The sequence below is a fragment of the Arvicanthis niloticus genome, chromosome 3 (genome assembly GCF_011762505.2).
Source record: "Arvicanthis niloticus isolate mArvNil1 chromosome 3, mArvNil1.pat.X, whole genome shotgun sequence".
Taxonomy (NCBI): domain Eukaryota; kingdom Metazoa; phylum Chordata; class Mammalia; order Rodentia; family Muridae; genus Arvicanthis; species Arvicanthis niloticus.
In genome coordinates, this window is record NC_047660.1 from 105,855,299 (window position 1) to 105,880,478 (window position 25,180).

Genomic DNA, 25,180 nt, shown 5'->3' on the forward strand with positions numbered 1-25,180 from the left:
CCATCCTTTCTGCTTCTGTATACATTTTCCTAGCAGGTGGTAAGTAGTCTATGAATGCGCTACTGAACTGGCATCCGTGAGCTGTCGGACAGGCAATACCCTCGTGGAAGTGCCCCCAGAGGACTTTCTGAACCCGGAAAGGTATCTGCAGACACCCATTATAAACAAGTCGCCCTTGTCCAGCAAGATCAGCCTTCTGGAGAGCTGGGGTCATGCTACTGAAGGTTTGGACTTAAAAAAAAAAAAAAAAATAGAGGAGACTCGGCCCCAGAGGGTTCTAACCCTCAGGAGGGGTCCCTTTTCACTGAGTGTGCAGCCTGAATTTAAACACTTGGAACACATCTCGAGTCCGTCGTCCTCCCACTGATTAAAGCTGACCAAAACCACTCTCTGCTCAACTTTGAGAGGGCAAAACACTTGGAAAAGTTTGGCTCCTCAGATGCCATGGGTTGTGTATGGTACGTTAGAAAACAAGTACCCAGACTTTGAAGGACTCCAGACCGGGGTAGGGGGAACGGAAGTGAGAAAGTTTCCCGCCTTGACAAATTGAATTATTTTATATAAAACTTGGTTCTGCAGCTCTGCGGGCAAACAGCTTCTGGGCTCTTTCTACTGTGAACTCAAATACTCCTCCCCAAGTGTGGGTGGGTGGGGGTGGGGTGTCCAGACATTTTCTGGAGTCCCCAGAGGCCTGTCTTGCCTGCTCCCAGGGTCAATAAGCCCTTTTGACTTCAGGGGGAGCAAAGAAGCTACCCAGCGTTCTCCACTGGGAGTGAACTCTTAAAGGGCCAGCTCATGGGCTTTGAACAACTACATGCACGCCCCCCTCTTGAGTTTGCCTTAATTAGGGGGTGGGCAAGTAGGATTGGGGGCCTGAGTTCACATCAAAACTGTCAAAGGAGATGGGGGGAGAAGGACATAGAGAGAGGGGTGGAGGATTCAGGGGCAGGAAAAATTCAAATATCATAAAAGGAAAAGGGAACTTGAAGCCCAGAAGTCATTGTTTCCTTTATTTCAAAGGGAAAAAAAACCTGCCTGATTCTCATCCTTTTGATTGATTAAGGCCCTGAATACCTCTCGGCCCCAGAGTGACAGTCCCTGAATAGACTTGAGGGAATAAAGAGCAGCGCAGAACGTGGGGCTGGCACGGGAGGGGGGGTGTAAAGGAGGAGAGTTCGCTGGCACTTACCAAGTTCTAAATAAAAGGCTAGGCACAATGGTACCTTCTCTAAGGACAGACAGTCTTTACAACACTCCTGGCGTCATATCCTGCTGGGGACACTTCAGCTCCTAGCCAAGACTTTGCTTCTTTTATTTTTCCAGCAGTTTAGTCTGAATGCCATAATAAATTCCTGAGAACAAACGCTGCACCCGGGCAAAACCTCGACATATAGATGCAAGAGCATTGGGGATCAATCTGTATGTGGAGATTTAAAGTCCTCATTTCTCAGAAGGGGTTTTAAACCAAGAAAAGGAGCTGGTTCCCCCATTTCAGCTTGCGACTTGTAGCTCAGGGGAGGCCTAACCCTCAGTCTGCGTCTAAGGCTACACCACCTAGCTTTCATTCCCAGCCTAAGGAAGACAAAAGAACCTTCCGGGCACATCTTGGACTCTTCCTGAGAGATGCCTTTCTGGGAGGCTCAAATAGGAAACTCAGGCCCAGGGGCAGACCAGAGAAAGGAAAACTAAACACATCCGGGATTCTCTGTGCCCCTTTCCAAGTTGCTCCCCCTCCACCTCCGTATTAATAATCCCGAAGAGAAATCCACAGGTGAAAAGCAGAGACAGACAGAGAAAATAAGGGACGGATATAGAAAGGTTTCCAGGGAGAGACACGGAAAGAGATTAGGACAGACAGAGGTATAGAAAACCAAGAAGACCAGGCTGAAGCACGTGTAGAGTGACAGGGACACAACAAGCCCTTTTCCGACCTCACGGCTCTTGCCAACCAGGCTGCCTCTCCTAGTTTCAACCTGTTCACCCTTCTCTCTCGGGGAAGGGGAACAGAACTAATCCTCCTCTAGGTCGGCGGAGGCCTGGGCACTGTCAGGGATGGGAAGAGAAAGTAGCCTCTGTCGCCCAATCAGCGCGTGTCTTCGCCACCCGGGACAGTCTCCTCGTTGGCCAATAGCAGCTCAGGGTTCCTGATCAAGCTTTGGGTGAAAGAACTAATAAATGCTCCCTAGTCCGGATCCCTGCACTCGGTGTCACGACGGGAGGAGACTTGGGACGTGCTCCTGCCCAGTCACCACCCTCCCTCCCCCATCTTCGTGGTGCCTTGAGCACCTTTGCAAGTGGCCCCAGCTGAGGGGCTGATTGCTAGACTCGCACCCAACTTGTCAGCCCTGGGATTGAGATCTTGCACTCAAGGGACTCCTCTGGAGCCTGTGGACTTGGAGCTATCAGCGCCCCCCTCCCCGCGCCCCGCCTCCCTCTCCTGCCTTTTTTGGGGAGGAGCTCTCCGCGATCCGGAGAGTTCCCGAGGGTCACCCGCCGCACTGTGCTCGCTTTTCGGTCTCGCCTTCACCTGGATATAATTTGCGAGCGAAGCTGCCCCCAGGATGACCACGCTGGCCGGCGCTGTGCCCAGGATGATGCGGCCCGGCCCGGGGCAGAATTATCCACGCAGCGGCTTCCCGCTGGAAGGTATGTTAGGGCCTCAGCTCATCCGGATCCCGGGGCCTGGGATTGGCTGCTGCACCCCAATCCTGGTCTCCAGGGCCTCGAGTCCAGTGTTACCGGAGCCTCTTCCCTTGGTACTTCCCATCCCAAGAAGCAAAAGTGGGGAGGGGGTTCTCGTGGAGAGCGGGAGAAGTCCCATTTCACCTTCTGAGCACGGTGCTCACTACAAGCTCTCGGAGCTTGCCTGGCCTGCTTCTGCCGGCTCCACTTTGCCCTGTTGTTTTGGGGTCGCTGCCGTGAGAAAGGTGGACGAGCTTCGCAGCACCGGAAGCAAGTTCTCTTTCTGTCCACCTAAAGTTGCAACGAAGTTGTTTCGGCTGCATTCACCTTTGAATAACTCCTGTTAGTTCGGCAAGAATTTTCCTGCTATGAAAAATTGAGGTGGCCCTTCCTAATTGAAAGTTTTAGCATTGATTAGTTAAATTCCATTAAACTCAAGTGGCATCTCGACGTTTCTAAAACTGTTTGGCAATGCCTTTCGGTTTGCTTGAAGGTGCTGGGAAATTTCAGGGAGGTAGAAATTACTGCAAAACCCGACCAAATAATTTGAGAAGTAAAAGCACGAGACTGGGGTTCTGGAGGAGCCCTTCGACCTCGATCCAGAGTAAAACGGAAAGTGCAAGAGCGGTAATTTCGGCTGTGGTGTCCACAACTAGGCTCATTGCCATTTTTATTTCTGAAGTGTAACAGGTGATACGTGCTGTCACCTGTGTCTCCTTTCGGGGAAACTCTCTGACCCTTGCCTACTACACTCTTATCCGGAAACACTAAAGACCGCTCAGGATTTTGAGACAGTTATCGCAAGACATTTTAGACATCAGTCCTAGGTCTCCAATTTGCATCACCGCTCCCTCCCCCACGCCCCAAAAGGAGAAAATACAGTTTCTCTGTAGCCAGTTATCTCACGCCAGTCGCTCAATTTCTAAAAAATTATATGCCCCTGCATTGGGTAATTATTTAAATATATATAACCTTAAGGGCCCAGGACCGGGAGTCCAAAGTCTGGTGGTTTGGTTTGTGTTTAACTGTCACAGGCGGATTAGCCAGAAAAAATGCAGAATTAGGTTCTGTCGGCTGCTTTGTATTCTTCCTAAACGACTTTCCCCTTCGGCTCTCTCTTTCGCCTTCTCTTCCCAGTGTCCACCCCTCTTGGCCAGGGCCGAGTCAACCAGCTCGGAGGAGTTTTTATCAACGGCAGGCCTCTGCCCAACCACATCCGCCACAAGATCGTGGAGATGGCCCACCACGGCATTCGGCCTTGCGTCATCTCTCGCCAGCTTCGCGTGTCCCACGGTTGCGTCTCTAAGATCCTGTGCAGGTACCAGGAGACAGGCTCCATCCGACCTGGTGCCATTGGCGGCAGCAAACCCAAGGTGAGCCCGGGGCCTGGTTTCCTGAACTTAGGGCCTGTGATCCAGCTCGTGGGAAGTGTGCACTTTCTAAAGAGAGGAAGGGACTTTCCAAGGGCGCTAGTTTTCAAATCTAGGAAGAAGTGTGTGTGTGTGTGTGTGTGTGTGTGTGTGTGTGTGTGTGTGGAACCCAGTTGTTCTGGTTGCTGGTGGTCCTTGAACACTGAAAAAGGCTAGCTAGCACTTTTGTCAAAGGAAGATTAACATTAGTTTTTAATGTCTGGAAGCTTTGGAGCTCTCACCCAATTATCCCCCCCACCCCCCAGAGTCTTCCCAACTCCCACTCACTGCACCACCTTTCTAGTATGAAGTTAAAAGTTTTAGTTTAATTGTTGAATAGTTTCTTTCCCAGCTTTGAATTCTCCCTCTCCTGCAAATTGTTCCCAAGAAGTCAAAAGTCAGGGCTGTTACAACTCTCTCTCTCTCTCTCTCTCTCTCTCTCTCTCTCTCTCTCTCTCTCTCTCTCTCTCTCTCTGTATGATTTAATAATAAGCCTCTTGACTCCATTAAACAAACCAATTTGGTGAGATCCTCGATTTCTTTTAGTTTTCTTTTAAAAAGCAAGAGAATCCTGCTGGCTAGGGAGTGGGAGGAGATCCTGCCTTCTCTTTGGGTTATGCAGAAAAGCCGGTATGATGGTATAATTTTTTTTTTTCCTACTTGCCAGGGGGGCAAAATCAAATGAGCTATGGCACACTGAAGACTCCCAAACACGGTCTCTCTCCCTCCCTATTTTCTCTCCTAATCTGAGAAAATTAGGAGACAGTTTTAATTTAAGTGGGTGAAAGAGTCATCCTTCCAAATTATCCATGTTTGTCTAATTAAAAACAGCAGCGACGACAACAACCTAGATACGTGGCCTTTTAGATTTCACTCAAATTCTCCCTTGGCTCAGATCTGATCTCTATGGGACCTACCTAATTTGATTATTTATTTATTTATTTATTTATTTATTTTTGCTGCTCTTTCAAACATTCTCCTTTTAGTTTCGTTTTTGTGCAGGTTTGGTGAGGTTTTTCAGGGATAAGAAAGTACAATCCTCACTCATCTTCAAGCTGTTAAATTTTTTCTTAATTCAATCTGGTTCCCCCGAGCATCTCTGGGCAGGTGGAGGGTCTCTAGGATGCCTGAGTACCAAAATTTCCTGTCATCTCCTTTCTAAACGGAATTAAAAGTCCTTGGGTTAAGCAGAAGGGCATTCCCAGAGAATACAGGAAAGAGCAAGTCATGATGTTGGGGCACCGTGTCTGGCACAGAATACTGGGTACCAACGCACCGCACCCGCCTATTCTCTTAAAGCAGGTGACAACGCCTGACGTGGAGAAGAAAATTGAGGAATACAAAAGAGAGAACCCGGGCATGTTTAGCTGGGAAATCAGAGACAAATTACTCAAGGACGCTGTCTGTGATCGGAACACTGTGCCCTCAGGTACCGGGTCCTTTAACTTCTCCGGGAGGCGCGACCGTCAGTCTCATACTCCAACGGGTCATGCCAGCCATAAAATCACCCCAATTATCCATCTTGGCTTTTGGGAGGCTGTCCCGAAATATTTACAAGCCAGACATTCTTAGTGTTTTATGGAGCACTGGGTGATCTGCTGGTCCCCAGGGTGGCGGCTTGGGAGACGACCTCTGAGGTTTCCCGCAAAGGGATTTCTGCTAAGAAGGCTGGGAAGGAAATGCGGGGTGCAGGCCAAACGATTATTAATATTGATGTTCCCTTCTAAAGAGAAACAAATGTTTTGGTAACTTCCACTGAAGGGAGATCCAAGCGGTACGGGTGGAGAGTTGGCGGTACGGGTGGAGAGTTGGCTGAGGAGCTAAAGGGGAGGATATTCGGCCGGGAGCGATTTCTCCAAGAATTCCAGGGTCCATCCAGCATCATGGCAGCTTGGGAGAGGTCCAGGGGGAAGAAGTACCAGCGCTGGGCCTGTGCGCGGGAAGAGTTTGTTTTTAATTAAAAGGAAACTCCCTTTTTTCCCCCTCTGTAAGAACGATATATTTCAGAGCATGGATTTGTTTACCAGACTGGAATCTGGAAAAAATAAATCGGGAGAATGCATTTTTCTTTTGATTTTTACAATAGGGAATGATTCTGCAGTTGAAACTTAAACCCTTTCTATCCTCAAAACAAGTTGATTTGCAGGCGACAGGCCCTCTTTGGTTCTCCTTCCCAGGCCTTTGCGGGGGACCAGTGTCTTCAGGTGGGGAGGGGGGACGGTGAAGGGTGAAGCTGGTGGAAGAAGTCTCTTTAGAGTTTTCAGAGAGAAGTAGTCAACTGATTCTCGGAGAGGGACAGAAGGAACATTCCTAGGTTCTGAATTGGAGGTGCGAGATCTTCAGGTTTCATCTCCAGTCTAAGTAATTAAAACCCCATGAAAGTGTGAGGGTTTTTAAGACGGAGAGACGGAGAGAAGCAGATTAAGACCGAGAGAAAGCAGAAGGCCCCGGATGCTCACAAACGCAGGCACTGAGCTCTGTTCAAGGGTAGGGAGAGTGAGTGCCTTAGCTGGGCCTTTGAGGTTTCTTTTGGGATACTTTTCCCAATGACTTTCAATCGTGTGCGCTCCCTTCTTCCTCCTATCCCCAGTGAGTTCCATCAGCCGCATCCTGAGGAGTAAATTTGGAAAAGGAGAAGAGGAGGAGGCAGATCTAGAAAGGAAGGAAGCAGAGGAAAGCGAGAAAAAGGCTAAACACAGCATCGATGGCATCCTGAGTGAGCGAGGTAAGGGGCCCAGTGGGCCGCGCGCTTTGACAGGGCGCTGGTTCTTAGACTTGTGGTCTGTGCAACCGCAGACCAGCAGTGGCTCATCTCAAAGCTCACCTCTGGCTTTGGTCACAGCCACTGCTATCCGGAAGGACATTCAAGTGAAATTGGTATTTTTGGTATTAAACATCTTCTCTATTCTAATTTTTATTTTGATTTTCTGGCAATCAAATCCAGCGTCTCATACATGCTCGGCGAGTGCTGTACCTCTGAGCCACATCCCAACAATACTAAGTCTAATTTATTGTGAGTTTTATTCTCCACCATTTTTAGTTCCTTAGAGTTGAGAAGTCTGAAAAGAGTTTCAGGTGGACATTTTCGAGATGGAAACTAAACTCCTCTGAAAAATTATATGGGCCAAGAACGTGGGAATCACTAAGTCTGGGAACTTGAAGTAGCTCTTACACTCTGGGAAAACTGTATGTAGGAGGGAATTGATGAGAATATGATTCTTTTGGGCAGTGGAAGCATAAAGATGATCTATCTCTGCCGATTATAAATGTGTGTGTGTGTGTGTGTGCCTGTGTGGACATAAGCTGGCTACTTTTCATCTGTTTTCAAGAGGGTTAAGGTTTAACCTGTATGTGTCTGCCAACCTCCTGTACCCAAGTGGTGGGTTATCTCTTTGAAGGATCTGTGTCCTTGAGCCCCTAGTGAAGTTACCCTCTGTCCCCCAGGAGTACAGACCACCCAGTCCTTGTTGGCTGTGATCTGTCAGCACCAAGAAAGAAAAAAAAAATTGCCTCTAGGGGGATCGAGAGAATTATAGGCTGTTCCCCTATTACCTGTTCGGAGTCATCGTCAACATTAAAGTTTACACAGAGAAAGAACCCTCCTTCCACAAGGGGCTTTCTGAAAGAGGAGGAAGATAAGTCTCTTGGTAGATCTAGTACCACAGACTGCTGTATCTATTCCTTTTATCTTCATTATGTAGCCTTGGGACAATGCTGGCCTTTCAGCAAAGCTGCTTTACAAACCAGTACAAAAGCTGCATCTTCACTATCTAGAGTTGGATGCTACTAACCAAATGTCTAGCTTCTGATAAAGGGAAGCCCAGATGTTCTGGGGCACACGTATAATCAAGGAAAGGCACCCCAAATTAAAGGAGGTCAAGCAGGGAGATGTCACATGCTGTTGCTTCTGTCTTTACTGCAGGCAGTGGGTATAGGGCAGAGCGGGTGTGTGTGTGTGTGTGGGGGGACCTTCTGTGAATTCGGTGTAAGCCAGGAGAAATGTTTTCCTGGTCACCTTTGTTTTTATTCCAGCTCTAGCTGCAGTCTAAAGGTGCTAAGATAAAAGAAGGCAGGGGGCTGAGGACCTAGACTTCTCCCCAGGCTCAATGGGCTCCCAAAGCAGAGGTTATGAGAGCTTTTAGTTATGGGAGAGGCCTTGCTGGGATCCATAGCTCTGCTACTTGTTGCTAGAAGTGGCAGCCAGGCAGACCAGCCGCTTGCCCACAGCAGCAACAACCGAGGCCCAGGAGACAAAACGCCCCAAATGAGCTGGTCAAACATTTGTACAACTTTTCCAGCGTTTACAAAGAAGGCCTTCTCTACACAATCTACACTTGGAGATGAACTTGGGAGACAAAGCCTGGAGAGTCCATTGAAACTCACACTTTAGCTTGGCCCAGACAAAGCTGCAGCTCAGAGCAGCTTGATGTGAACAAAGGAAGGCAACCTTTTTATAATTCAAGGAGAAAAGAAGAGAAAACAGCCCCACAAAGGGCCCAGAATAGACATTATGGGCTTGCAATGAGGGATGAATTATTCAATGAGCCCCAGTAGCTGCCGAGCCAGGAAGTTTTATGGACTCTCCAGCGTGGAAAAAGTGGCCATTTCACCTACAAAATGTTTCTAGTCTTTTGGGTCGTCTAGCTGGGCCGGTTGCCATTCAAGGGCAATTGCTACCATTTTTAAAATCAGAGTGTTTCCCTCAGTGGGGGCTGTGTCCTTGAAAACACACACACACACACACACACACACACACACACACACACGCCCCTCCCTCAGAAGCTGAAGTCTAATTTAATTTGGGGTTGTCAAGGAAGACAGCCTGGGTCCCTTTAGTGCCTCCAGCTTCCTTTCCGGATGAACCCTGGAGGGCAAGAGGGGCCCAGAGAAAGGAAAAGAGTAAGATGCAGTTTGAAGTCAAGAAACCTCAAATATTCCCCCTCTGTTGTTTGGGCATCAAAAGTTTCTCGCGGTCCCACTTGTAAAATAGAATGGATGTTGAGAAAAGAGCTCTCTGATTCCTGGCAAAGGGGAGGGAAAAGCTGGCGGAGGAGGGACTTCCGGATGTCCCCACCACTGCTGTGTGCTCTTGCCAGATGGGCCTGGTACCTGCTGCCGAGACTGGCTTTCCTGGACACAAATTTGGCCTGGGGTCTGCTTGGCAGACGCTTGGATGCAGGGAGAAAGACACCCAGAAAGAGGTCAGAGACGCCCTCTTCTTTCCATGATCTTGTCCATTTTCTTAAACGGTACCCCCCTCTGTCTTTTCCAATTTTCCTTTCCTCTTGTCCAATCCAAGAGCTGCGCAGTAGCACAAGCAGCCCGCTCCATCGCGACCCAAGGCTCTATGCACCCCTGTTGAGTCCATCCTTCCTGCTCCAGCACCCTGGTGAGAAAAGGAGTGCGCGGCCGGGGGCCTTCCACCCCAGCCTCAGGACCAGAAGCGCGGACCGAGCAGGCGCAGCCGGACTAGCGAAGTCCGAGCTTAGGCACCCCAGGCTGAGGCAACTCAATGGGCGCCTCTGTTCCTCCCCCGGCGCGGCAGAGCGGGCCCGCGGGCGCCGCCACAATAGCTCGGGCCCCCGCTGCTGCGCCCTGCGCCAAAGCGCCGCGCCGCCCCTCCCCACGCTCCGGCCGGCCCGCAGCTTAGCTCGCCCGGCTGCAGCCGACTCAATTGCCTCCTTTATGTCCCTCTCACTTTCATCTAGACACAGCCCGCCTCCCCCTTCTCTTCTCTCGCTCTCTCTCTCTCTTTTTTTTCTACCCTCCCTAGCCTGAGGCTCACATTAGTGAAATTTCTGCAACCTCCCCCATTTTTTTTCTTATTTTAAAGAAAGCCTTTAACACAAAAGCGGTGACTAATCGATAGAAACTGCTCCTTCATCATCCTCTCCTTCTCCTCCTCCCGTTCTTCTCCCCCCTCCCTCCGCCTCTTCCTCCTCTTCCTCCTCCTCTCAACCCCCTCCCTTTCTCTCAGCAGGGTGACGCTTTTCCTGTTTGTGAGTTTTGGGCAACATTTTTGCTTTGTGCGGTAATGGAATTACCGGACAGACGGGGACTGTAGATGGACACGCGACGGCAAGACTCTCGCTTAAATATTTAGATGCAACGTTACAATTACGGACTTGTTGGCTTGGCTTTGAAGTGGCCGTATGGGAGCGCAAGGGGAAAGAGGCCAGATTGCCAAATCGATGTTTTGATTGGGACTGGAGACACACTTTTACGGGACTCTTCCCTCTTTAGGAAAAACGAAAGAAAAAAGAAAAAAAAAAAAAGAAAAAAGAAAAAAGAAAAAACTCAAATAAGCGTGGGAGGTTTGTAACACTTGTAGCGGTGAAGCAGAGAATTCGGGCACAGAGTCACTGGGAGCCGGTACTCCCCCTCACATTTCTTCAATTTGTGGGGAAAAAAAAAGATTCTTTTTTTTTTTTTTTTTAATTTTCAGAAAATGAATGTGTCAGAAGTTTTTCTCGAGACCGTTTTGTGTGTAAGCTCATGTTCTTTTCTAAAATTATAACAAACGACGTCAGATTTTAAAATGTATATCGATTAAAATCAAAAAAGAAAAAAAAAGGTAAAGTTCTTAGACTATTTCATTTTCAATATGGAAAGCACTTTCAAATGAAGGGAATCATGTGGTGAAAAGCAAAGCCATTTGCTTCTTCCAAGTTGGTAGGGAAGGGAATTGTTGGTGTCAGGTTGGTGTGGTTTGGAAGCACAGGATGAACTTTCCCACAGATTAAAATAATGGGGCTCAGGATCATAGATTTGTGGACCCAGGTCTTTTAGTGCTGGGCACTTCCTGACCATTCTTCAAGACCATTTGTCAGGACCAAGAGTCTGCTGTCAGCATCATATCTGGACTCTGAAGCTAATTTTTAAAGTTTTGAAGCCTTTGCTATTACTCTGAAAGAAAGCCCCCAGTTAAAAAAAAAAAAGTCTTGGTGATGTCAGTACTTGAATTAGGGTCACCATACTGCAATAACATATTAGTCTAAACAATGGGGAGGTGTTTGTGTGTGTGTGTGTGTGTGTATTCTGCCCTTAACATTTTTTAATTTTAATTTCTTGTTTGACTGGGGTGACTGCTGTATGCTTACTTTTTAGCCTTATTGAAAACATGCAGATTTTCTAATTAATGTTTGAAATCATATGTTTATTTTGGGGGTTTGATGTGATTGTTGATAGCACCGGAACAGAAGGTAGGGGCTTCCAGTGTGTAATAATTACTGAAGGGTCATTTAAGAGTCCCCAGGGCTGAGTCATAAAACCCACCCGGGTGGTGAGGCGGAACCAAAAAGTGTGCCTCCGATCAGGCAAGTGGAATATACAGAAACCAATCAAGTGACTAGGGGCATTGCACCAAACCCTAGCTGTTTCAACATCCATGAATATTCCCAGGATAAAATTAAAAAAAAAATCCTTCTTAATCATGAGATTAAATGTTCAGGATATATGCTAATACATGGCCAGAAAAATGAAAATCTCAGTGACAAGTTTGACCTGGCCTGGGACCCAGCAAGTTTCAGTTCAGTGGGACCTTATGACAGGTAACTTATTTATGTAGGTCAGCAAATGAAGATTAAGGGACTATTAAGTGCAAGAACTAACCGTACCATGTAACTCTCCAGTCACTAAAAGGCAATTAAGCAGTCAGCTTCGTGTCTTATCTCTCTGGCTGCTCTAGGGTAGTTTTACAACTAGGAATTAAAATCTGAAAGGGGCGTTTTCTGCAGCTCTGGCCAAATATTGATTAAGTAGCTGTTTGTTGATACCACTGTCATCCATTAAAAGGTGGGGAGCTCAGACCCTCTTTTGTCAGGGCTTCTTACCACACAGATCAAAGCAGGATCATTTTAATTTATCTGTTCTGGAAAATCCTCCTTTTCCTCTAAAATCTCTAAGGAGGAACTGACCACAGTCTCCTAGAAGAAATAGGAACTGAAACCAGTTCCATGTTATTTTATAGAGAAGACTCATGGGGTGTTTTTTCAATTATCCTGTGGCGATTTCATGTTCAGAACTGAGTCTGAGACTGAGACGGTGATTTTTTTTTTTTTTTTTTTTTTTTTATATCAAGTTGATTCTCCTTTAGGGAGGGGAAAGGGGAGCTACTATCTTGTTATGGCAAATTCTCTAAAGATGAATTTGGGCTGCAATTGCAATCCAGGTTGGAATGTTATGTAGAAAAGATATCAGAACTTTTAAATGTAAAATCAGATGGAGAACAAGTTACACAGAGGATTGTGAGGTATAGGGGCTACATCCTTGTATGTGTGATATTTTCATAATTTTGTGCTTACAGATGGTTAGACAACTCTCTTGTATACTTTTAAATTCCTGCATTATGGGAGCAGATAGTGTTTGTGTGTGCAATGTGTGTTACTGGCGTTTGTTGGTCACTAAGACTTAAGCTGGTCCTGGACTTTATAAAGGCATACTTACCCTGCAAGCTACTCTTCTAGAGGCGTCAGAGTTTGAGGTAACAGCACAGAAGTTAGTGCACTCCCACAAGTTGCCTGGGGGGGGGGGGGGGAACCCCACCTGAATCCCATCATGACTTCTGTAATTGTTGATTTTTAGATCAACTATTAGATTTTTGTTTGTTTAAGACTTTAATATGTTTGCATTGGGCTTTCCTTTTTTATGATGGCAGAAAAAAAATTCTTTCAAGGGCTCCTTTGGAAATATACCATTTCTGTGCTTAATTTGCAAATTCCAACAAGTTACTCTGAGGTTCTTACAATTTATGCCAGAGTCAGGCTTCGGATATTTCACTGTACATCATATACGTGCCACCGTACAAGGCTTTGGGAGCCCCTCTGCAGTGTGCATTTTGATTCTAAATCATGGTTTTTATAAGGGTTTACGTTTTTTATTATTTACCTTCTCATTCTTAAACAAGGAGCATCCTGACATACAGTCAGTACTGGGTATATTTATATTATAAATGCTTTGAAATATTTTATGTCGGAATCCCCTATGTTAACTCACACTTAGTTCATTTATTAATTATCTATCTGCGTTTAAATACTCACTAGCATAACTAATCCATCATTACGATGTAGCATAACTGCCTGGAATTGATAGAGTAGCAAATTAGAGGCAGCTCGAATATGTGATGGTTTGCCTTTCTTGGGTCAGGTATAAAATTATTGTCATTTACGTATACATGCGATTTTTATACACATACAGAGTTAAAGCAACTTTTTCCTCTTGGATGTTAGACCACATGCTCAAACATTGCCAGGGAGACCGTAGATCCCAGATCTACAGTTAGGGCTGATCTTAATACCAAGGCAAGATTGCTGATCGAAGAACAGATTGGCTCCGTCTGGGGGGCTATAATCTCGTTGAGGTTGTTCCATTTTGTCTTATTTAAAATCCTGCAGCAAAAGTTAAAACACTATGAACTTCGCTTTGCCATGTTCAGAGAGAGAAAGTGAAAGAGAACTTTGACCTTGTGAGTCTATCTGCAGATCAACATCAACATGGAGGAGGATTTGCCCCATGTCCTCCTGCAGTGGTTCTCAACCTTCTTAATGGTGTGGCCCTTCCTCATGTATGATGACCCCCAACCATAAAACTCTTTTTGTTGCTACTTCATAACTATATTTTTGCTATTGTTATGAATCGCGATGTAAATATCTGATATGCAGGACATCTGACATACAACCCATGTAAAAGGGTCGTTTGACCTTCCCTGGAGGGGTCGCGACCCACAGGTTGAGAACCACCGTTCTACTGGCAAAGCTAGCAACCCTACCCCACCCCATCCCACCGCTGTTTACATCAGTCTTCAGGAAATCAGACATTCTCTGATTTCTCTATCACTGTTGCAGTGGGCAGTTTTTGCTGTCAATAGAATATTATCCCTCTAGTAAGTTTCCCTCCAGCGGTGTCTGCTGGGATTAAAAACTGAAACAATGAGACATTTCCAGTTCCCATTGTGACATTAGCAGTCATCAGCCACTGTCGAGTTGATTGAGATACATTACAGTGCTTCTCAACCTCCCTAACCTTGAGACCCTTTAATACAATTCCCTCCACTCTGGTGACATCCCCCCTCCATCATTGCTACTTTATAACTGTAATGTTGCTACTGTTGTGAATTGTAATGAAATTATGTTTTCTGATCTTTGGAGACAACCTTTGTGAGAGTCCTTCCACCTGGAGAGGGTCTCGACCCACAGGTTGAGAATCGCTACCTTAGAAAGTTGCCTTTGTCAAAGGGAGCCGTGAAAATGTAGCTGGAGATAATCACACAGTTTTTTTTGTAAATTCTTACCTTGGTTTTCCAGCTTTCCTTTGTTCCTGATAAAAAGAAACAGATATTTCTGCTTCGTAAATGGCCACTTCTCTTTTTTAAAAAAAGAAATTATATTTCAACAAGGAGCACCTGGGTAAAATTTAGAACTTGATTTGATATACTTTTCTCCCAAAAGGGAAATTGTTGAGAAGGCAAATTAGTTTACATGGCAAATAGCAAAAGGTTTACAGCATTTAAAATTCCACTGCAGGATTAAAAGAGAAGAACATATATTCCCCGTTGGGCCAAAGCAAGTCATTCTAAGTCATCTGAGATGTTATGTTCTTTTACTGCAGTGACAAATGATCTTTCCTATGGAGGCAAGATCTTCATGATAGAAAAAAACAAACAAAACAAAACCCCCAACCTACTGTATGTCTGTGTCTTTGGACCCATCCAGTAATTTCCTGGCTAAAAAAATTTTTTTATGGGCTTTTAGCTGTTCAGTTTTATTGCATCTATAATAGCATATTAATACCATTTCTCAATTCAAGGGGCCAAATCTGCTTGTTCTGGATCCAACTCAACAGATTTCATTCAGAAATAGCTGATTAAAATGCTTTGAGATGAGCAAGGAAGTCTCTTCAGCACTGACCAACAAGGATGAGGAAGTGGGTCACAGCTCTATTTTCAGCATGTAATGATTCATAAGATCAGAGCAAAAATTCAAAAAGTAGATTTGTGGAAACTTAAATATAGCTCTTAAAAAATAAAACTAATAAGAAGTAACTAGCTAGAAATAACTGTAGCATTAAATGTGCTTGGTCTTATACCACTGGAAGGACACCACAAGTAAAATAGGATAAAATAGCTAAGAAAGTTACCTACTTTGCAGTTTGCATTATAGCATGGAATTGGATCCATTTATTTTTGTTTTTTATAGTGAATGCAGATTTGGTCATATGTTTGAATGCAGATTTGGTCACATGTTTGCAGTTTAGAAGAAAGTTAGCACTTTCATTTTGTGATTTTTTTTTTTTATAAAATGACTAACATAGATATATTAAAAAGTGAGCAGTCATATACCCCCTCTTATTTCTTAGCATGAAGTTCTAGAATAAATATGGAGTTTGTTTATTTAATTTCTCTGATGCTAGGGATTAAATCCAGGGATCAACAATTCCAGAATACATCCTATTACTCACCCTTCCCCCAAGTCTCAAACATGTGTCCTAAAGTTTAATATTCAAATGGATCATCATCATTAAGAAAATCGTGTCCAAAGGGTAAGTGTATTTGTTTCTCTCAATGATCATAGCTGAGTGTAATTTGAACTAAAGAAAATTAATTGGTGTAATTTATATTATTGTAAAGAAAATGGTAGCCTTCGTTTCTCTGAAGCCTACACTGGACGGTTTCCTGGTTGAAAGTCATTGGAGTATTGAGTGGATTTTTTTTTTTTATCCTGTCTGATTTAGTACTTTGTATGTCTTTGTGCTCTAAAAGAACACATTACCCCGAGTAAAAGTGGCTTGCTGTGCTTGCCTTACCAGTGTGTCTCTGAAACTGAGACCAAGCAATTCAGACTATCTAGGTGTGACTTCCTGAACTTCATTTTTGGTACTCATGAGATGAAGTGGGTCTTGCCAGTTTCAAAGGCTTCTGTGAGAACAAGATGAGAAGACGGTTGTGTGCAAATCACATCTATCCTAGCAAAGCTCAAAGTCCTGGTGGAGTAGGGGACACAAAACTCTAAACATGCCTAGAGAAAGTGACCGGCCCACAGACTAGCAGATGGGCAGCCCAAGGGCAGATAAAAGCTTAATTCAAGGCTTAGCAACAATGAAGACCAAACACACACACACACACACACACACACACACACACACACACACTGCACTTTCCCCACGCCAGCATCTTGAGTTCACAGGTAGCAGCTATTTAGTAGGAAAATTTCATTGATTTCATAGGTCTGAAAAATGAGACAATTCTAAAAGTTTCACTGAATGTCAAAGGATCTTTAATTCCTTTCTCCTCCCAGGCTATCGCTTTTCTCTCTCTCTGATGAATTTGCTGTTTGCAAACATTTGTTTGTTTGCTTGTTTTGCCTGCTCAAAGACAGGCAAACTGCTTTGTGAAAGTTGTTCTCAGCGTAGTTTTTGCTCCTGAAAGTCGGAAACCTGTTTAACTGGCAGCGTTCTTCACCATTTGCCATTATTGCCCCTTTCAGCCTATGCATTCTTAAATGTCCTCGAAGTTCCGCACGTGAGATTACCCGTGCATCCTCAGTTCTTTGTGCGTGATCCTTCTTAAAACTGGAGTTTAGACGTGTTGAGGAAGCATTCTAAAGTAGCCGTCCTAAGGTAGAGGCTAAATTACAATGACCTTTTAATTTCATTTCCTTCTATCCAGCCCCCCCACCCCCCACCCAAAAGTGATGGTGATGCTGTGTGCGCGCTCACGCGTGGGAGTGTGAGCGTGTGTGTCCTCTATTACTAGTATGCACTGTGAATGAAACGAAAGCAGCTTGGTCATGAGGCTGGGGGGTGGGGGGTGGGGGACACACACACCCAGAGCTCTGGCCCCTGTCTCTGGCTGGAGCCTAGTGACTGTGCAGGCCCTAGCTGCATGGAAGGTTGTTTTCTTATTCCCGTATGCACTGCTCTGAACTGTCTCAGAAATAGGTCAAGCTGGGGCATGGCCGGTTTACGCAGCTGTTGCGGCTTAGACGGCACAGCAGGCAGCCTCTGCTCCTTGGCTGGCCCGGGCCCCAGCAAACTGATAAAAACTTATTGGAGAGCATGCCACCTTTTTTCTGGATGCCCTCTACCCCCTGAAGGCTTTCAGATGCGAGGATACTTCTCTTCTCGGGTCTGTGAGCCAGCTCTCAGCTCCGCTTGGGATCACATCCCAACAAGCCAACACTCAGACGACACAGGCTTCCAGTCAATTTATAGTTTCGAACCAACCGCCATATTTATTTTTGGGCGGATAAAACACTTGCTTTGTACAAAATTCCAAAGCTATAGAGGAAAGCAGGGTAACATGTTTTCTTTCCTCCGCCTACTAGATATCAATTAATACCTTGTTTTTCTGGAAACTATGAACAAACATCCCATTAACTCCCACCTCCGTCTGTCTCTCATGTGTGTATACATTTTTTTAACCTTCTACAGAAATGGCAATTTTCTGTGTCAAGGAAACTAGGAAACTTCGCCTCTTTTTTGTTTTTGTTTTTTTCTTCTCTACATTATGTCTTAGCAATTACTCTTCTGGAGGGCTTTCTCAGCCCTGTATGTATAGCTGCATAGTATTCCATAATATTGGCAGAGATTGATTTATTTTACAGTCAGACTGTCTCTGATGTGACAACACCAGTTGGCACAGATGTGAGTTTATTTATAAAATAAGGGAATGGCATTTGTGATTTTGAGAGCTTTGTTGAAATTTGGGTTGTGCATGGAGAGCAAATGGTGGAGAAGCTGAACACTTGAAAGGTGGGAGAGTGTTTGCCTTTTGTGTGGGGGGACCCTGTGCTAGGCAGACAAGAAATTTGTCCCTCTGTTGCAGTCTGTGGGTGGAAATTACTACTAAATTACTATTAAATGCCTGCTTGTTCCCCTAGCAGTGACTGCCTTCTAGAGACATGTCCAATATTTCCTTCTTTCTCCAAATAGAACATCTAATAAATCTAAACAATTTTTTTCTTCTGCTTATTAATTTCACTCATATCTAACATAGTCTCCTGGTGGTAAGGTGTGTGTGTGTGTGTTTTTTTTTTTCTTTGCTTACATTTGTTTTATACTAGAGACATTATGGACAGTTTATAAAATTTAGAAGCAACTTATTTCTAACCATTAAGCTATAAAAGAGAAATTGTCATCCAAGGATCTCCAAGCTGGCTATGAACTAGTAAGTCACAGATTATAGTGCTGTATCTAACTTTGAGAAGGGCTGACTTGGGTTTTTTTTTTTTTTTTTTTTTGTAATGGCTGGCTTTAAATGTTGCACATTTTAAGGGAGTATGTATTCATTCTCTTTTTTACACAAAAGACTTTTTATATTTTTCCACATACCTTACCTCTCTCAAGTCATTTTGGACTATTTCCTCTTAAATCAGATGCTTGAGAACTCAGGTGCTCAGACTTCCCTAAATTGGGAGGTCGTCTGAGTCAAGCCAGAAAGAACTGTGCTCCATCTATCCAGGAAAGACAAGCCACCCCTCAAAACCCAGAGATGGGGGATGCTAGCAATAGATATTATGAACCAACTATTGCAAGCCACCCCTGCTTAGAAACAGACCATCGAGCAGCCGGAAAAGTAAAGGAAAGGTCAAGGGAAAGAAAAGGCTTCTGAAAATGAAAGTCATAGCTGGCTAAAACAAAAACTGGAAAAGAAAAACAAGACTTCTCTCTTGATTACTCCTGTGGCCATCCCAAGATGCTCAGCACACACGCAGTACGAGGCAGAAAGGCACACATTCTGCAAGCTGAGAGAGATACCACTAGCTTCTTGGATACCCCTCTGTTCCCCCCAAACCCCCTTGCCTGTGAGATCTGAAGTGGTCAGTTAGGCAGTGTGAACTGGCTTGGTGTTGAGGACAGCTGCAGAGAGCCGAGAGAGAGAGAGAGAGAGAGAGAGAGAGAGAGAGAGAGAGAGAGAGAGAGAGAGAGAGAGAGAGGGAGCGAGAGAGAGAGAGAGAGAGAGAGAGAGAGAGAGAGAGAGAGAGAGAAGCAGCCTTTCCCCTCTCCCAGCCCTGGGTGTGATTTGAATGGAACCAGGCCCATCTTTTTGTGGCATCTCATTCCTACCTGTAAGAGTATCCAGCTCCCTATGTATGAGGGGAGATAAACCCAACAGGAAGATCCTGATGTGTTTTCATGTGGTTGCAATGTTGCTCTCAGGAAACTTAGACCATGTAGAGTGAATTGTCTCTGGGCCACCATGTGCAGGGTGATGAAACTCTGGATATATGACCCAGCTTCGCAATGCTTTTATTTGTTAGGTAAAAAGAGATGATGAAGAGAGTCAGCCTCTGGGGGACTAGCTTCATAGCCCTGAGCAGATGCCTTTTGGGAGAGTTAATTTTTAAAAAGGATTCTATTATTATTTTATGTATATGAATGTTTTGCCTGTGTGCATGTATGCACTGCATATGTACCTGACGCCTACGGGATTCAGAATCGAGATCCTGATGATCTGGAATTACAGTTGAATATAGTTGTGAGCCAACATGTGGGTGCTGGAACCAAACTTGTTCTTTTCAAGAACAAGTGCTTTTAACCACTGAGACATCTCTCAAGCCCTCGGAGAGACATTTTCTCTTTCAATTTGTAAACTGTGTGTGTGTGTGTGTGTGTGTGTGTGTGTGTGTGTGTATTGTACCTGTTGCATATATGTGGTGAGTGTTTAGTAAATGCTGTGTGGAAGCCAAAGCAGGACATATGTGAGTCTTCTATTATTTTTTTTTGAGTGGTTTTATTTTTAGTTTTATTTATTTATTTATTTATTTATTTATTTATCTATTTATTTATCTATTTATTTATGAGTCTTGTATTATACTTTATCTATTTCCTTGAGACAGGTTTTCCCACTTAACCAGATAGTCACCATTTAGGCTCCCCCAACAAGCTCTTGGGGTTCACCTGTTTCTATCCCAGTGCTGGGAGTTGTAGGCATGCACAACCATTCCTGGCTTTTTAAATATATATAGGTCCTGGGGATTCAAACTCACATCCTCATGCTTACAAAGTGAGGACTCTTAATCATTGAGCCTATTCCTATTCTCAGAAATTCTTAAGACTAGGAAGGGACTCAGGAGTCCATCTCAGAGGTGGTGAGCTTCCATTTTCCATTTCATGATTCCCAAGTAGGTGAGATCTCAGCGTCTGGAATGTTTAGGGCCTTCTGACATCCTCTCAGACTGTTTCTAAAGGGCCTGGGAATCCATTCTAGGAAGGAGAACCGATCAAGTGGCAGGATCCTCACGATGCCTGGGGTAGACTAGTAATCTTCCAAAGAAAAAATAAGACTAGAGAACTCATCCAGGGTGGATGCCTTCTAGGTGGGGGACTGCTTGGTGTTACGCAGACAGGATGCATCCATGGCATGTGTCTGTGTGCAATACACATTTATTACAAAGCAGTAGGAAGGCAACTTCTATAGTTTCTTACTGGAACCCAATGTCTGTTTGTGGTCACTGGTCCTGCCAAGCTCTGAATATTTGCTGAGTGCCTGTCTGGGAGAAATGGGCAAAGGGATGACTTGGGATAAAATGTCAGGCCAGAAATCCCAAAGAACAAGACTCCAGTGTGCTTGGGTGAGAAGGATGCCCTGATATCGTATGCTGCTTTTAAATGGGGACACGGCTCTAGTGGAAAGTCAGAATAGCAACTCAAATCCAGACCCATCTGGGGATCAGTTTTGAGGCTTCTTTCAGCTTGTTCAATGAATGTTGGCTTCTATGTATCTTTCTCTGGTCTCTGCTATGTCTTTCAGGCTTCCATGAAGACAAAGCCAGTGGATACTTGGAATGTAGGAGCTATCATAAGTGGTCAGTAGAGTAGGGGGATTTAGTTCTTGCATGGGTCAGAAGCCAGGCTTAATTTGTATTGGAGAGCCAGCATATATCTTGGTCAGATAGACGAGGAATCATTTCATTGTTACCAATACTACTCAGTTGGCTAACTTTCATCATTTCATTCAATGACTATAATTAGTGTCACTGTTTTAATGACTTTCCCCTGCCTCAAATGAATCCTTTCTACTTTTTAAAAGCAAAAACCCACATTAAAACCATGAGGAGAGCCCGTCTTTCACACTGACATTTCTGTACATGGAAAATCCTTTTGGAAGAACCTTAGAAAGTTTAAAATGAACTGTCATTCAGACAATTCTTTATAGGACATCATGGCCCCCAAATAAGCTTAGCTTTTTCACAGGTATGTTTGAGAATCTCCCTGTCCTCTCACCTCCTCCCCTAAGATGTCTGAAAATGCTTTCCTTCATCCACTGGCATGTGGGTTGACCTTGGGTAGGGGGAGTGGTTAATTTCTGGGGTGGTCCCTTCTCCTCCCTTCTTTCTCTTGCCTGGCTTCTACCTGCCTTCTCCATGATGCCCTACCACACACACACACACATCCATTTCCATTCAGTTTGCCCTGTTCATACAGAAGCTCAACAGCTTCATCTGTCAGAGGCACCATCACTTTGCAAAGGGATCTTGGGATCCCTTTAATATCCAATTTAATATGGAGGAAAGGTGAGATTAGAGGTGTCCTCTGGAGGAGGCAAGGGACAGGTTTCCGATGCTCCTCCTCAGCAAATCCTGTCCTGAATGTGCTCAGACAGGATCAGTTCAGCCAAGAGAGCTCGCCTTGCTGGTGAGGAGGACCCAAAAGGCAGTGTTCCACTGAGTTGTCCAAGAAATGGAGGAGTCAAGTTGGCCCCAAAGAATTCTCCACTCCGGTGCTTCCACATTTTATGTGTCAGGGAAGGGCCTTGGCTTTGGTGTTTTGGTCATCTTGGCAATTACTGAGCCAGGAAAAAGCATGCAGGCCTTTCAGGTTCAGAGCCATAGATCAGGAATGCACAGTGTGGGGCTCATCTTGTCTCCCATCAGAAAGCTTTTCCTATTTGGCCAAACTGATCTGAGTGCTCTCACTTTCAATGGCTCCAGGACACTTGATGGCAGAGGTCTGAGGAAATGCCTCTGCCCTCTTTCCGAAGACCTAAGAAAGATGTGAGGGATATTCTTTTTAGACGTAGCAGCCTAGAGGGCTTGTAGCCCCAGAGCCTCTAGAATCTAGAGTCCAGAAGTTGACTTATATGGTGCTAGGGATTGAACACAAGACTTCATGTGTGCTGGGCAGGCATTCCTACCAACCAAGCAACATACTCAGGTTCTGGAGACCCTCAGAAGCACATCACTTTATAGGACACGAGCCACGAGGCTCTGGATTAAGAGCGGGGCTTTACTTTGTCTGTTCTTAGTTTATGTACTATTAAATTTATCATAGGCTCCTATTGGATCTTAGCTTTAGGAGTTAGAGTCTGCTGATATCCTGTGAGTGTTGGGTCATTGGATTTAAGACTCTAACAACAGACCACCTCTGTTAGGAGGGACACTTGTCAGAAGTGGGTTTTTCTCTCTACTGTTTGTTTCTCAGACACGGTTTTATGTAGCTTAGGTTAGCCTCCAGTTTGCCTTGTAGCCAAAAATGACCATAAGAACCCGACTCTCCTGCCTGTACCTTCAGCATGCTAGGAATATGTGCCCCACCTGATTTATGGTTGCTGAGGACTGAACCCAGGGATTCATGCATGCTAGGCAGGCATTCTACTATAAGAGCCACATCCTCAACCTCCAGAGGTAGATTCTCCACAGAGCTAATGAGCCTGTGGGGCTGCACCTGTGCAAGCCCCTTTTACGCACAGACAAGCATCCCAACAAGGGCTTAATTCCCCCAGATTTCTGCAAATGATGCAAAAACCCAGATGTGGATGGGATGGGGTTCCTTCTCAAGATGGGTGCATCTAAGTCCCAAATGCTACAGCTCCACCACAAAGCTGCATCTGCTGCCATCTGTCTTCAGCAGAGGTAGGGTGAGATGGCAAGCACCTGTATGGGGCACAGGAACACAGCCCAGTCACATGTGAGAACAGACCCATCTCAGTGCTGGTGCTCTGGTCCCCTCCATGTGTGTGCTTGGGACTATTGAGCATCCAGTATGTATCTTTCTATCATGTGCCTTGTGTTGTTAACTCAGGGGGCCAAAGTGTGAGTCAGGCAGTTCATCCACACGTCTTTCCACCATGTGTCTCTCCTTGGCACTCACAGAGAACCCCTCAAAGATATCTGAGACTGACTCCTTACCCGCAGATGTGGAGTCCTCACTCACTAGAGAAAAGCCAGGAGGCAGAATCCTACTTAGTTCCCTTAGTGGTCAAGGTGGCACGAAGGTCTGTGTAGATGTTCTGCAAATATTTTCAGTCTCTGTAAATTGATGCTCTGCTAGATTGCTGGGACTCTCTTACTCTTTGGAGCGTACAAATACAAGGCAAAGTAAAAGCTGGAGCCTTCAACCCTGGCAGGCACTGGTGGCTGTGGTCATGTCCGACCACCACCAATTCTGGTAGTTGTAGACAGCTGCTTTAGTGGGATATCCTGGTTTTCAGAAAAAGGGTGGACAGGCCATGACTCAATGTCCCAGGCAAGTGGCTATCCTGTCTTATCTTGTCTTTGGGTAGGGGCAGGAAGGCTTTAGGTACCAAAGGGTGACAGGTAGGTTCAGAAGCTGAGAAGGCATAGCTCTGCGAGTTCCTACATGTGATCAGACAACTCTGCCTTGTCCACACAAGGGATGCATGCTTCCTTGTTCTTGCTGACAAAACTTGGCTTACAGAAGAGGCTGGGTAAGTATGAGATGCTGTTTTGAGGCTGTTAAAATTCTGTATTTATTTACAAATGATATGACCGTCTGCAGAACAGTAGTGATTTCTTCCTGTTTCCAGGGACATGGAGATTTCTGATCACTGACCAAGTCAGTATTTGAAATGACCTTGAAAGAGAGGAAGAGAGGGAGGGAAGAGGGAGGGAGAAGGAAGGAGTGTGGGCGGGACAGTATTAGACAAGGGTGCCCTTCACTTACCCTGACTGATTCCACACCACTTAAGTGTACGTTAGGTGAGTGAACTAAACTGTTGTCAGAAACAGAACTGAGCAAAGAAACATTTTTCTCTATTTTTCTTATTTTTGCCATGAGTCAATACATAAATATACATCCAAAAATTCTTTGAAAATCTTATTTGCATGTCTTCTATGCAAAACAATTTGGGAAAAATTTGCAAAGAAGAAATCTTTTAAATACAAAAACTCTTTTCTTTTTTCTTTCTTTCTTTCCTTTTTTTTTTTTTTTTTTTTTTGAGACTTGCTGTGAACATTATAGAAACTTGGAAAGAATGTAAAACCTTTTCTTTTTGGACTGAAAACAACACAAGGCACAATGTCATGGTCTATCAAGAGGAGATTTTATTAAGTTTTTTCCCCCTTCTACCTTTTTATCGTTTTGTTTTTATGGAAATTTATTTCAACAGCTGACATTTAACATATGGACTTTTAAGCTGTATATTTTGAAAATGGACAGAAATTCATTCATGTATTTCAATCCTTCACTGCAAAGACTGAATGATAAAAAACAACACACGGTGCATTCTGAAACGTTAATATTTACATGTATAACTTTTTAATGTATCAAATATCTCTGGTTCAAATTTTGTTGTATATTTTTTTATCTTAAGTAGGTTTGTGGAAACACATGTAAGCAAATGTTGCTGTATTTACTAATCTTATGAAATCAATGCTGAATGCTATAAAATGAGACTATTAGGAGAAAATATACTCCTTGTCTAACCAGAATAATAAGCACTACCGTTTACCATATGAAAGAGTTTATTTCTATTTTTCTTACTGATTATCCAGTACTGAGATCAAATATATTGCAATTTTGAGCTCTAAATTGCAAATTAAATTTTTTTTATTTGATAAGAGTGAAAGGCAGTGCTCGACCTTTAGATTAAAGAAGAAATCTGATCTTAGCCACTTCTAGCCAATGCTTGACTCTTTTTTAAAAAGTAACTCCATACAAATCAAAACAATCAAATGTATTGAACTCCCTCTTTTTTGATCCACAAACAAGTTTCTGCTTTACACTGATAAAGGGACTGGCTTCCAACAGGTTGTTGGAAGTCACATTTGTGAGAGTTAGGGCATAAATTTGCTTAATATAGTTTGAATAGCAAGATAACCGTATAACTTTTAAAACGGCAGCATTCATAACGC

General features: G+C 44.4%; 1 protein-coding gene across 2 annotated transcripts in view; it reads left to right on the forward strand.

The window, feature by feature from the left end:
• The first annotated feature begins 2,206 nt into the window (after positions 1–2,206).
• The window catches only part of Pax3 (paired box 3), a 97,005-nt gene continuing 74,031 nt past the window's right edge, over positions 2,207–25,180 (forward strand). The window contains exons 1-4 of one of the 2 annotated variants that reach the window (XM_034498094.2): positions 2,207–2,646; positions 3,820–4,055; positions 5,391–5,520; positions 6,682–6,816. In XM_034498094.2, coding sequence (XP_034353985.1) covers positions 2,562–2,646; positions 3,820–4,055; positions 5,391–5,520; positions 6,682–6,816 — 586 coding nt within the window. In that variant the 5' untranslated portion in view covers positions 2,207–2,561. The remainder of the gene's footprint in view (positions 2,647–3,819; positions 4,056–5,390; positions 5,521–6,681; positions 6,817–25,180) is intronic. The other variant, XM_034498096.2, reaches the window with a different exon arrangement.